The 13,270-nt window shown below is 40.2% G+C and overlaps 1 protein-coding gene across 3 annotated transcripts in view; it reads left to right on the top strand.

The window, feature by feature from the left end:
• The first annotated feature begins 1,820 nt into the window (after positions 1-1,820).
• Positions 1,821-13,270, top strand: part of zgc:123305 — an 18,796-nt gene continuing 7,346 nt past the window's right edge. Inside the window, exons 1-7 of one of the 3 annotated variants that reach the window (XM_046854369.1) lie at positions 1,821-1,919; positions 7,673-7,873; positions 8,643-8,738; positions 10,338-10,573; positions 10,979-11,086; positions 12,819-12,930; positions 13,023-13,270. The exon at positions 13,023-13,270 is cut by the window's right edge and continues 611 nt beyond it. In XM_046854369.1, coding sequence (XP_046710325.1) covers positions 7,682-7,873; positions 8,643-8,738; positions 10,338-10,573; positions 10,979-11,086; positions 12,819-12,930; positions 13,023-13,270 — 992 coding nt within the window. In that variant the 5' untranslated portion in view covers positions 1,821-1,919; positions 7,673-7,681. Of the gene's footprint in view, positions 1,920-7,432; positions 7,528-7,641; positions 7,874-8,642; positions 8,739-10,337; positions 10,574-10,978; positions 11,087-12,818; positions 12,931-13,022 lie in introns of those variants that run through there. The other 2 variants (XM_046854390.1, XM_046854379.1) reach the window with 2 other exon arrangements.

The raw sequence follows: 13,270 nt of genomic DNA, 5'->3' as shown, positions 1-13,270 counted from the left end.
CTAGCTTCAGGGTTGTCTGACCTCTCCTCACGATGTTTAACTTTACTTCAAAATGTTTTTTTAAGTATGTCCGAGACCAAATCAATTTCTCTTCCTCCGTAGGCGTAAAAAAGTCTAACTCAGATGTATTAAAGTGTGCAGTGATACACACGTGTTTTGCCAGTCGACCTTTGCTGTAACAGTTTCCTTCTGACAAACCAATCAGAGGATGGAAAAATGCTGAGGCTATTCTGGGCCAGCTAGCTGCCCTGTAAGGCGAATTTGAAATCTGATTGGTTAAAGAAACAGACTTACTGCTAATAGAGACTGAGGTAAAAAGGCCAGCAGTACTGACTTTGAAGGCCCTGGGCAGATTAGATTGACATGGCAGCACATAGAGGCTGAAATCTGATTGGACAAAAAACCGAACATCTACATACACGTACTGGAAGCAGTGCAGGCATGAGAAATGCTACGAAATTAAGAGAATAGACTGTTGGGAATAAATTAATACAGTTTCATGGAACAAATATTAGAATTTAGGCTGTAAATGTAGGTCAGTGCTTCTGATAGTAATAAGGCCAGCAGGGAAGGCCTTGCTGACCCTGATGGCCCACCACTGCAATAGAAGCTGTAATCCTCCTGAACTTGTGCTCCATCAAACAACCCCACACATAAATGGTCTCAGGAAGCTTTACTGTTGGCATGACATAGGACTGATGGTAGTGCTCACCTTTTCTTCTCCAGACAAGCTTTTTTCTAGATGCCCAAACAATCGGATTTATTGGAGAAAATGACTTTACTTTAGTCCTCAGAAGTCCAATCCCTGTACCTTTTGCAGAATATCAGTCTGTCCCTGATGCTTTTCCTAGAGAGAAGTGGCTTCTTTGCTGCCCTTCTTGACACCAGGTCTGTGCGAGCAGATGCACTCACACATGCCTGCTGCCATTCCTGAGCAAACTCTGCACTGGTGATGCCCCGGTCCCGCAGCTGAATCAACTTTATAAGACAGTCCTGGCTTTTGCTGGATTTTCTTGGGCGCCCTGAAGCATTCTTCAGAACAATTTAACCTCTCTCCTTGAAATTCTTGATGGTTGATTTAGATGCAATCTTACTAGCAGCAATATCCTCGCCTGCGAATACTTTTTGTGCAAATTAATGATGACTGCGTTTGTTTCCTTGTAAGTAACCATGGTTAACAGGGGAAGAACAATGATTTCAAGCACCACCCACCTTTTAAATCTTCCAGTCTGTTATTCTAACTCAATCAGCATGACATGAGTGATCTCTAGTCTGTCCTCGTCAACACTCTCACCTGTGAAAGAATCACTGACATGATGTCAGCTGTTCCTTTTTGTGGCAGGACTGAAATGCAGTGGATATTTTTTTTTTTAAGGGGGGTTGAGTTCATTTTCATGACAGGCCAAGGAGGAGGTTTATGGATGTGGTGAGGGAAGACATGCATATAGTTGGTGTGAAAGAGGCAGATGTAGAGGACAGTGGGGGTATGGAGACAGATGATCCGCTGTGGCGACCCCTAATGGGAGAAGCCGAAAGAAGCAGAAGAAGAAGTTTATTTTCATGTCAAAGATGGACTTTGCAATTAATTGCAATTCATATAATAACTTTTCATAACATTCTGGAGTATGTGCCAATAGCCACTGTACAAATTGACTGTGAAAATGAATATTTGTGTCATTTTCAAAACTTGTGTCCACAGCTGTGCTAATAAGTCTGGTTGTCTCCATGCGCCCTCTAGTGACCATTATTAGTACTGAGCATAACTGATATAAAAACAATAGGCACGGCGGGAGGGCGGGTTTTACTGATTTGCGGCCACCGATTGGCTGTGTTTGTGATTGACATGTTTGCCGAGTCACCGCCTTGGAAATACTTCAGCGTCCGGAAGTTTGATTGCGAGGTTTCGGGTCTGGACCAAGGTAAGAACAAAAGTTCTAAATATCCGTGAATGAAATGAAAGCGGTAATGAGTTTGATTTTATGTAGTATTACGCATCATTTACAAATTTTAAATAGTAAAAATCTCATTTTGTTATGGACCGTGGAAAAATTATTATAATGGTTTGAGGATGTCATGATCGGACTACCTGCCTGAATTCACCACGTTTGCGATCTGAAAGTTTATAATCATTGCGCAATATTTAATAATGTTTCTGTGCTATTCACTATAATAAGTAGCTCCACGTCTGCTCTTAGTGTGTGAGGTGGATCAGTGCTCGCTTTCTTCCTCACTGAACCAATGATGAATCAGTCCCCAATCACCTCCATTAAAAAACAAACAAAACAAAACAAAACAAAACAAAACAGTGTATACCTGGCCGAAGTCCTCTCATGTAAGTATAATGTCGAGTTTAGTCCGAAAAACATGATACATTATAACATTATTTTCTGCTAACAGTCTTCCTGAACAGTAGTCTATCAGAAAAATCAATCTTAGAAAGCAAGTCATATTTGTATCCGTTTCGAGTTACATTCAGTATTGTGAAATGTCCACAGAATAAAGTATTACTTGTGCTGTAATACAGTAAACAGGCATTTTCTCACTATAGCCTTGATTTTCTTTTATCTCTTGAAATTAAGAAGGACATGTGCAGATTGTTACAACAAAAGCACAAAGTTATCAGTCTTCAAAAAAAAAACATCTTAAAAAAACTACTCAAACTCTATTTTAAAGCACTGACACTAAAGATTCCTTCCATAAATGCTAAATAAACATCTGTTTACATAAGCTTTAAAACAACCTTTCATGTGCTATATTTACTATCTGTTTCTACTTTCGTGATGATGAGATGTGAGGATTCTGCAGCACTCTGGCATCATTCGCTGTAACAGGAGAAATAACACTGAATCAACAGAAGGATTTTGGCTTGAATGTCACGGACAATATAAAGTCATCACGTCGCTCACCATAATCAGACACGGACCCTTTGCTTCATTTTCAGACCGATTTTTTAACACGTTTTAAAGGCAGTTACCGACATTATATTTATTTGAAGTAGTCAGACCCCTTTATATATTGATTCATTTTATGTTGTGGTCTTATGCTGCAGAAAAGAATGAAGAATTAGGGTTTTCTGTGACAAATTGATCTCAGGTGCATTCTAACTTTCTGGAGAATTGTTGTGATGTTTCTGATTGGTGTCTGTCTGCCCGTGTCCAGGTTATTGGGTTGTACATGATTTGGAAAGGCACACACCACACTATATAACATGAAAACATAAAGGCTGTAGAACTCAGTTGTGTCAGGGAATAGATACGTCAAAAATGTACTCATTAAAGATTCTCAAGAGCACCATGACCTCCAAAATGAGCAAAATGAACCTTGGTAAGACAATTCACCAAGATCCCGATGGTCACTCTGATTGAGCTCCAGAGATGGAGCGTGTGGAGACGGGAGAAATTTGTAGATCATCCATCACTTTACTGATCTGGGCTTTATCGCTATTAATGTTCATCTCATTCTCAACCGATCTTTTCTTGGTTATGATCGAGACTAAATTGAAGTAGCTGATTCATTGAGGAATATTTTCCTCGTTAGCAAACACTGTCAGCACTCAAGTCCTCTATGGATGTTTATTAGCATTGTTGAACACCAGGTTCTTAGAGGTTTTGGATTTAGTTCAAGTGCAGTGAGAATTATTGACTCGCCTTAGTTCTGACAATTAATCGCATATTACTCATGACTGCGATTTTCAGCCCCCTCACATAATTAAAAAAAAAGAGACGAGATTTTACTCGGAATTGAGAATTCAGTGCTCGGATCGGCCATAACATTATAACCACCTGCCTAATATTGTGGAAATTCCTTTGTGCCATCAAAACTGCTCTGAACCACCGAGGCCTGGACTCCACTAAACCTCTGAAGGTGTGTTGTGGTATCTGGCACAGATTCCTAACGTTCTGTAAGTTGGGAAGTGGGACCTCCATTTGATCAGCCTTGTTTGTCCAGCACGTACTGTAGATGCTCGATCAGATTGAGATGCGTTTGGAGACCAAGTCGACCCCTTGAACTTTTTGTTATGTTCCTCAAACCATTCCTGTATGATGTTTGCAGGGTTAAAGGCTGCGTTATACCAGTTAAAGAGTCTACTGGCATTAGGGAACAACATTGTCGTGAAGGTGTGGACTTGATCGGCAAACGGTTCTTAGATTGGTGGTACATTTCACATGAATGCAGAACCCAAGGTTTTCCAGCAGATTGTTGCCCAGAGCATCACACCGCCTCCACAGTTTCGCCTTATTCCCATAGTGCATCCTGGTGTCAGATTTAGCGGGACAAATCCAGTCCTGACGTAAAAGAAATGTAATTCATTAGACCAGGTGTGAGATTAGACATGGATTAGCATGTAACTCTACAGATCCACAGCAAGCTGCTTCTGTGTTCTGCCACAGCATTAGCTTTTTTTTCCAGCAGTTTGTTCTACAGTAGTGTTTGTACTTCTGTGTGATCATACCAGACAGGCTAGCCATTGCTTCCCACACACACACACACACACACACACACACACACACACACACACATCAATGAACCTTCTGTCTTTCCATGGACTATTTTTGGGTTGCACTAACCACTGCATCACCTGCTTCCACCACCACCACCACCACAGTTTTTGACAATTGATTGTTAACTTGCTGCCCAATAATCTTCCACTTCTTCACAGGTGCTGTTGTAGCAATAAAACCTATCTTGTTCTCTTTCCCAGTAAGTGCTTCTAAAGTTATCACATGGTACGGCCCGCAGGCATTTTGATGATGTCTCTTCTGCCCCCTTGTGAAAAAACTCCCTTGTGCACACTGTAAAAGATACAGCTGTTGGTACAAATGTTGGTACAAATCCAACAATATTCCTACTAATTATTATTTAAACCCCCAACACACACACTTCTGTTTTTTTTTTTGCAGTGAGCCGGTTGGTTAGTTTTCTGTTATACACATGTGCTCACACAATAAGGCCTCACCCTGCTTGTGAAGAAACACAGGGCTGAATGAAAAGAATGGCTGAGTCTTTCACAAACGGTTAGCCTAACTGACATGTGCAGCAGTGTGTGTGTGTGTGTGTGTGTGTGTGTGTGTGTGTGTGTGTGTGTGTGTGTGTCTGCCTACCTGCCTGCCTGCAGTAACTGTGATTAAAAATTAGGCCAGCATACAGGTAAGTTCTCTTTGTTTCTAAGGGAAACAGTAAATGGAATTGAAAAAGTGTGTGTGTGTGTGTGTGTGTGTGTGTGTGTGTGTGTGTGTGTGTGTGTGTGTGTGTGTGTGTGAGAGAGAGAGAGAGAGAGAGAGAGAGAGAGAGAGAGAGAGAGAGAGAGAGAGAGAGAGAGAGGGTATGAATCTAACCTGACTAAAAGAGTGCTTTGTGTCTGTGTGTATGTGGAGTGGATAATAGGGGCTGAATGCACTGGGTCTCTCTCATATTGTCATTATCAGCAGTATCACCATTCTGTCAGTTCCACATATTGACGTTACACCAGTGCCATTAGCTTTCTTACAAAAAGCCACCGATCGAACGGAGAGCTGTTAGAACGTGGCCCCTTTATATATCACCTCTGTATAAAACAGCTAGAACACACTATATATTTAAAGACAGAAAGAGAGAGAGTGATAGTGATTACCGGTGGACCAGGAAGAGGGGATGAAAGAAATATTAGCCCCTGGATGGCACCAGTGGTGTGGAGGGTATCAGACTTTACAGGAAAAGGGCATCTCTATCTCTCACTATGGGTAAGATCACTTTAAAAATCTTTTGAAGTGTTTGCTTTGACTGGCTCACAGCTGAAGTATGGCGAGGCATAATCAGTCGGTTTTTGGGGATTTTTGTGTTCATAAGTAATGCCAGAGAATTTCCAGAGTACTTGACTCTTTTCCAAAGTAGCTTTTATGAACAGCGTAAATATTCGTCCAATAAAACCAGTAAGAAACAGTTTGTTGTGCCTTATTGCCTCTGCTATACAGAAATTGGGATAGGAACTAAATCTTTCAAACTATATGGAGAGTTCTGTTGTTTATTTTTGCATGAGATGATGTGATGTTCCTCAGAGCTGAGACACAATGACACAGTTTAGCTATTTTTAGTGTCATTAGTCCTTTGCAGTTATGTCTACTCATATTGGCACACAGGACGCACTGTGTGGAGTTTGGCATGTGCTCGCTGTGTCCTTTTTCTCAGAGTTCTCTGGTTTCCTGCCACTGTCGGAAAACACGACCAAAAAAAAACATGACTTGGTTAAGATAAACCGCCGCTCTGTGCGAGTAAGTGCATCGTCATTACTGAGGCTGATGCTATTCGCGTTACGATGCATAGGCAACGATACGACACATTAAAAATATGAAGCAGCTACCCCATTTAAAATATGATGCTATTCAATTCAACATGGTACATATAGATCACTTTTATTTCTTTGGTTCAGACAGACAGCAAATCATAAATTTACTCAAGTGTTAGGACTTCTAACGCATGGCCCTTTCACAAACAGGCCTTCTGAAGCGCAACAGAAAAAAAAAAAGATTCAATAAAAACAGAAGCTCTTTTCCTGTTCTGTCTCCAGGAAGATGCAGCTCTACCTCTGCCATGTTAATCTGTATTCTATGTGACTCTCAGGACACGCCTCGATCTCCGTAGTGTTGTGATACGTCATACTCACGTAGCAGCAGTGGTGCTGAGAGAAATCAAGCTACATATACAATATTGGTCACAAATTATTGGTCACTTTCTAAAAAATAAAAAGAATAGCACATCCACAGGAAAGTATATATAAATACATTGGTTTTAAACAATGTAAGTATGTTAAAAATGAGGCATCGCGATACATATGCCGGCTTGTATCCGATGCATACTTTTTGAAAAATCTGTGAATCTTACCATCCATAGTGTGCATGCATGAGTTTAAGTAGTGTGAGTAGTGCCTCGCAAATACATCCCATATTCCTGCCAGATGTTCAGTGTTCCCCTTTGATGGTCTCTAAACAGGATAAAGCAGTTATTGACAGTTGTGGGTGAGAGAGTGGGAGATTTGCAACAATTAGTCTTTTTTTTTTCTTTCTTTTTTTTCCTCTCTCTCAGCAAACAGAATCATCATTCTAGTTTAGAATTCTGTTACATGAATAAAAAGCTTGTCAAATACTAATTCTAATTTAAGAACTTGTTTTTGTGAGTCACTTTCCAGATAAATCTTTGTTCTAGAGGTTTTTCGTTTTTGTGTTTCTGGAACAGTGGGGGAAAAAAAGAAAACGTGGCAATCAGGGCTTGTCTTGCACAATTTTTTTTTCCAAAACTCGTCACTAATGATTTATTAGAGAACTCGGAGGAAAAAAAAAAAGCTTTCAAAGAAGAAACGGTTAAAAACAAAAAAAATGGATAGATAATATAGGTGCTGAATCATCTCTTGATATATCATTATACATTTCTTCTGTTACTCTTTATCTCAGGAGATCATCAACATGTCCTAGTCTTGTACAAGGCCCAGACTTTGATCTGTTTCTGGAATGTGACAGTCTCTCACTTGATTAGTCAATAACTTGGAATCCAAAGGTTACTATCAGATTCCACGTTAAGCTTCTTTAAGCATCATTGCTGGTTTGGCGACGTATGAAAACCGAGTATATCTTTTTTTTGTGTTGGCTGTATTTCTTCTATTTTTCATAGATCAATTAAGCAGTCTGTCTCCCCCTCTCAGTCCCAGACCATGAACTACGTAGGCCAGTTGGCGGAGACGGTCTTTGTTACTGTAAAGGAGCTCTATCGTGGATTAAACCCTGCTACACTCACCGGTGGGATCGATGTCATCGTTGTGCGCCAGCCGGACGGCAGCCTCCAGTGTTCACCTTTTCATGTGCGCTTTGGAAAACTGGGAGTTCTTCGCTCTAAGGAGAAAGTGGTGAGGGATATTCTATAAGGGGACACTAAAGTACTTTAGTATGTCAGATGCTGTTTCTATGTTGAATATACTGTTTGTTATGCTAATAAGATACACCCGTGTTGTAATGCATGTCAGGATTCAGGAGTTTTGCTGTATTATAAATAATATACTTTTTTTTTTATCCTTTAGCAAATATTTCACAGGTTATATGGAGTATCTCACAAAAGTGAATTTTTCCCATTTCAGCAACCATTTTAGTATTTATTCTTAAGGAACAATACTATAGAAATAAAACCTGTATATATTTAAGAGTAGTGAATGTGCAGACTTCCACGTAACAGGTGCTTGAAGAAGTTTGGCCCAAAATGGCCTGTGCAATTAGAAATAGCTATCATTATACAGTTACCAAATTCTGAAGAAAAAAACACTACTTTATACTTTATCCCTGTTGCTTCATGAGTGCTTCATATTAGCCATTCATAATGCTTGCTGAAAGGTCAAGTTCAACTCACATGCCCAGAGGCTAGCCTGAATAAAAAACGTCTAATAATATGTGATCATCTTAATATTACTTTTTCCATTCTTTTATATTTTGCTTCTGTCTTTCACTCTATATTTATGAATGAAAAATCACCATCACCACAATCCCACTATTTTCTCCCGCTATATACAAAATACATTTCTTCCCAATGTCATAGAAAAAAAAATATTATGTTATATTGAAATTAAATCAGGGAAAATGTATGTTGTGTAGTTTACCTTTTATCTGATGCACATCTATTTCCAGGTGGATATCGAGATCAATGGTGAGCCAGTGGACCTGCACATGAAACTTGGAGATAATGGAGAAGCATTCTTCGTGGAAGAAAACGAAAGCTTTGAGGTATTAGGATCGTCTCATCGATTATACAGCATTGTTTACAAACCCGATTCCAAAGAAGTTGGGACACTGTACAAATTGTAAATAAAAAAGGAATGCAATAATTTACAAATCTCATAAACTTATATTTTATTCACAATAGAATATAGATAACATATCAAATGTTGAAAGTGAGACATTTTGAAATGTCATGCTAAATATTGGCTCAATTTGGATTTCATGAGAGTTGCACATTCCAAAAAAAGTTGGGACAGGTAGCAATAAGAGGCCATAAAAGTTAAATTCACATATAAGGAACAGCTGGAGGATCAATTTGCAACTTATTAGGTCAAGTGGCAAAAAATCGCAAAGAGTTGCAAAAAAAAAGTTGCAAAAGTTATCATCATTTACAGTGCATAATATCATCCAAAAATTCAGAGAATCTGGAACAATCTCTGTGCATGAGGGTCAAGGCTGGAAAACCATACTGGATGCCTGTGATCTTGGGGCCCTTAGACAGCACTGCATCACATACAGGAATGCTACTGTAATAGAAATCACATCATGGGCTCAGAAATACTTCCAGGAAACATTGTCGGTGAACACAATCCACCGTGCCATTCGCTGTTGCCGGTTAAAACTCTATAGGTCAAAAAAGAAGCCATATCTAAACATGATCCAGTAGCGCAGGCATATTCTCTTGGCCAAGGCTCATTTAAAATGGACTGTGGCAAAGTGGAAAACTGTTCTGTGGTCAGACGAATCAAAATCTGAAGTTATTTTTGGAAAACTGGGACGCCATGTCATCCGGACTAAAGAGGATAAGGACAACCCAAGTTGTTATCAGCGCTCAGTTCAGAAGCCTGCATCTCTGATGGTATGGGGTTGCATGAGTGCGTGTGGCATGGGCAGCTTACACATCTGGAAAGGCACCATAAATGCTGAAAGGTATATCCAAGTTAGAACAGCGTATGCTCCCATCCAGACATCGTCTTTTTAAAGGAAGACCTTGCATTTTCCAACATGACAATGCTAGTCCACATACTGCATCAATTACAACATCATGGCTGTGTAGAAGAAGGATCCGGGTACTGAAATGGCCAGCCTGCAGTCCAGATCTTTCACCCATAGAAAACATTTGGCACATCATAAAGAGGAAGATGCGACAAACAAGACCTAAGATAGTTGAGCAACTAGAAGCCTGTTTTAGACAAGAATAGGACAACATTTCTATTCCTAAACTTGAGCAACTTGTCTCCTCAGTCCCCAGACATTTGAAGACTGGTATAAAAAAAGGAGGGGATGCCACACAGTGGTAAACATGGCCTTGTCCCAACTTGATTTGATTTGATGATGCCATGAATTTTAAAATCAACGTATTTTTCCCCCTAAAATGATAAATGTTCTCAGTTTAAACATTTGAAATGTCATCTATGTTGTATTCTGAACAAAATATTGAAATTTGAAACTTCCACATCATTGCATTCTGTTTTTATTCACAATTTGTACAGTGTCCCAACTTTTTTGGAATCGGGGTTGTAAAGCCTGTTTAAAGTACTTATAGGTCTGTATGAAAAGTTTACTGCAAACTATATTAATATAGATCATATTGTGGTCGATTAGGAAGCAGTACCAGCGCACCTTTGCACTTCCCCCATCCCTATGGAGGGTCCTGATATTTTGGAGGTACCCGAGTCTCCCGCTAGCACCACCTCGTCTTCGTCTGCTCGCCGAAGAAAACGGCGCAAGAAACGCGCCCGCTCTGATGCACATCTCCATGAGGACGTTGGCTCCTCCTCAGAGGAGAGAGAGACTGCGGAACAGGACATCCTGAAAGAGGAGTCTGGGTTTATGGCAAGGTGAAAGCTTTTGTTCAGCACATGCAGCGCTAGCTTCGGTTCTATACACAGGACAGTTTAATAGGAACCTCAGTACACTTACTAATTCATTGAATTTTTCCTTTCATGTGCCAGCTGTGCAGCGCAGTGCATAAAATCGTGCAGCTAAGGGTCAAGAGCTTTACTTAATATTCATACAGGCTGGTGATAACATGGTTGGCTGAATAAATGAGCAGGTGTACAGTTCCTGTTAAAGAGGCCATTAAGGGGTATATACCTTTTAACTGGGGAATGGAAATGTCTGATTAATTACAATCAGCTGCCAATGCCTGAGTTAATAGTGGTTATATTATAATAATTCTGTAAATATTTTAGATTTTTATGAATCCCCTCTTGAGTTTACTTTGTGTATGTGTGTTTTTGTAGTAAGTCTGTGTATTACTCTCTGTCTGAGGAACCAGTTGAAGATGTAATGGGAGCTCAGGCCAAAGAATTGCATCCTTACTCTGATGGAGAAGGCTCAAATAATGATAGGTAGTACCATGCATTTATTACTTTATTCTTATATATAGTATATAAAACATTTACAGGAATATTTTGTCTTCATGCTACATGTTGAGTGTAATACAGTGGAACCCGCTTATCTCGCCCTCGGTTAACTCGACAACCCTATTAAGTCGACGTTTTTGAAGTGGAACCGCCAAATTCACGCTTTGTCAGCATTTTTTATTGGTTATGTCGACTTTTTTTTATGTCGCCGAACCCTGATATCTCGAGCACAAGGGGGGGAAAATTTGCCATTTAACGTCGGTTATCTCGGTGCAGCCGCAGAAGAACTCATGAAGTGGCGGAAAAATCAAGCCTTACAGCTGCTACAGGTGTTGTATTGTATACTGGTGAATCTCTGCTGTTAGTTAGTGCACATATGCCTTTTGCTGTTAAATGTTATGCGATGAACGGGACGCGAAACACAGAACGTGGGATAAGTAGCAAAAGCATAGAATGAACACCGGCAGGATCGGGGGAATTCGCGGTGCGCTTTGGGAAGAAAAGTGCAGCCGTTGAGAGAGTGCCGGTGGGAAGACACGTACCGGGATACACATGAGCGATAACAACGACCGCCGTGAACCAACATATACCAACAATAACGGACAGTGAGAGTGTGGAAGTTTAAATAGGAGCTGGTGATGATGATAAACGAGCACCATATGTGCGCGATTGAAGCGGAGCTTCAGAGAAAGCAGCCGAGAAAGCACCTGACACGCTGAAGGGGGCCGAAGGGGGCGTGGCAGGTGGATTCCTGACAGATAAACATGTACTGTATGTATTTTTATAGCATGCCTTCATCAAACAAATCGCGGCAACGCTGTTGTGTAAAAACCTTCAAAACACGCATGCACATTCTCATTTATTAACGCACATCATGTACATAAAGAAATTTCAAGCACGTTAATATATTGCCGCCATTTTGATTTCCGTTTATCTCGATCATCGGTTATCTCGATGCTTTTTGGCGACCCCCTAGGACATCGACATAACCGGGTTCCACTGTAATACTAATAATAAAACAATCCCAGGGTTATAAAAAAAGAAACTAGAGTAAGCGCAGAGTCACTGTGGCTACTCACTTCATACCAGAAAAAAGATTTGTTTTGCACATGCATGAAAATGCTAAAGAATCCAAAGCGCTAGCGTTAGCCGCACTAACTTCCTGGTTAGCGGCTAGCGCTTTGGATTCTTTATCGTTTTTATGTCCAGCTTCAAGAGTTTCTCTTAGGAGGACACAAATCTGGCAATTCCACATACTGAGGGAGTGAATGAATAAAGACATGTTAAAGTATGCTAATTCTATATCTTATTATTATATATAATTATATAATTATATATTATTGTATATAATTATTAGAACAGTTAAGTGGTTTAGTTTAGTATCATTAGAAGATGAAATAATGAATGTAAAACACACACACACACACACACACACACACACACACACACACACACACACACACACACACAATTACATGCAGATCTGTATTACCCAGACAGGGTCTAAGAAATGTAAACTATTTAATACAATCTTTCCATTTATTTAATCAATTTAATTTGCATCAATTTAATTAATATAAAAGTGTACAGTGTTCAATAGAGTGTAATGTATTTAATAGAGTCTATATACAACTGAGGAGAAAACATGAATGAAATTAGTAATGCTAAATGTTGCTCTCATTTCTTTGTGTGCCCATTTCACTTTCTCCTTTTACAGTCTGTTTTATAGCCGACCCTCCTCTCCTAAGAGTGACTCTGAGCTGTTGGTGAAGCCTCCAGAAACTGCATCCGGGCCCCAAATGCAGTGGACCTGGGGTGGATTTCCCAAGGTGCTCTGCTTTTCTTCTACAAAATGTCCATAAATGATTTTTTCTATCCCAGCAAATCGAACATTATTTGATGTTCTGTGTTGTGCCTGCAGGTCTGTTCGTCAGAGCGAGGGAGCACAGAGCGGCTCTGCAGCCCCTCCTCTATCATTACACCCTCGGAGCGTTCCCACTTTCGCACCATCCGCCGGCAGGCCTCGTTCAACATGGAGCCTTCCGAGCCCTTGACCACTGTAACTGTATTGAGACCAGAACCTTTGATTCCGGAAACTTACCCATGTCACTCGGATAATCTCCCTAAAGTTTCCCATTCTACCCCGAGCACAGAAACGTCCTCTCCCAC

Source organism: Silurus meridionalis, chromosome 1 (assembly GCF_014805685.1).
Source record: "Silurus meridionalis isolate SWU-2019-XX chromosome 1, ASM1480568v1, whole genome shotgun sequence".
Lineage (NCBI taxonomy): Eukaryota > Metazoa > Chordata > Actinopteri > Siluriformes > Siluridae > Silurus > Silurus meridionalis.
Note: the sequence above shows the minus strand (reverse complement) of the source record. Positions and strands in the feature narration are given on the sequence as shown.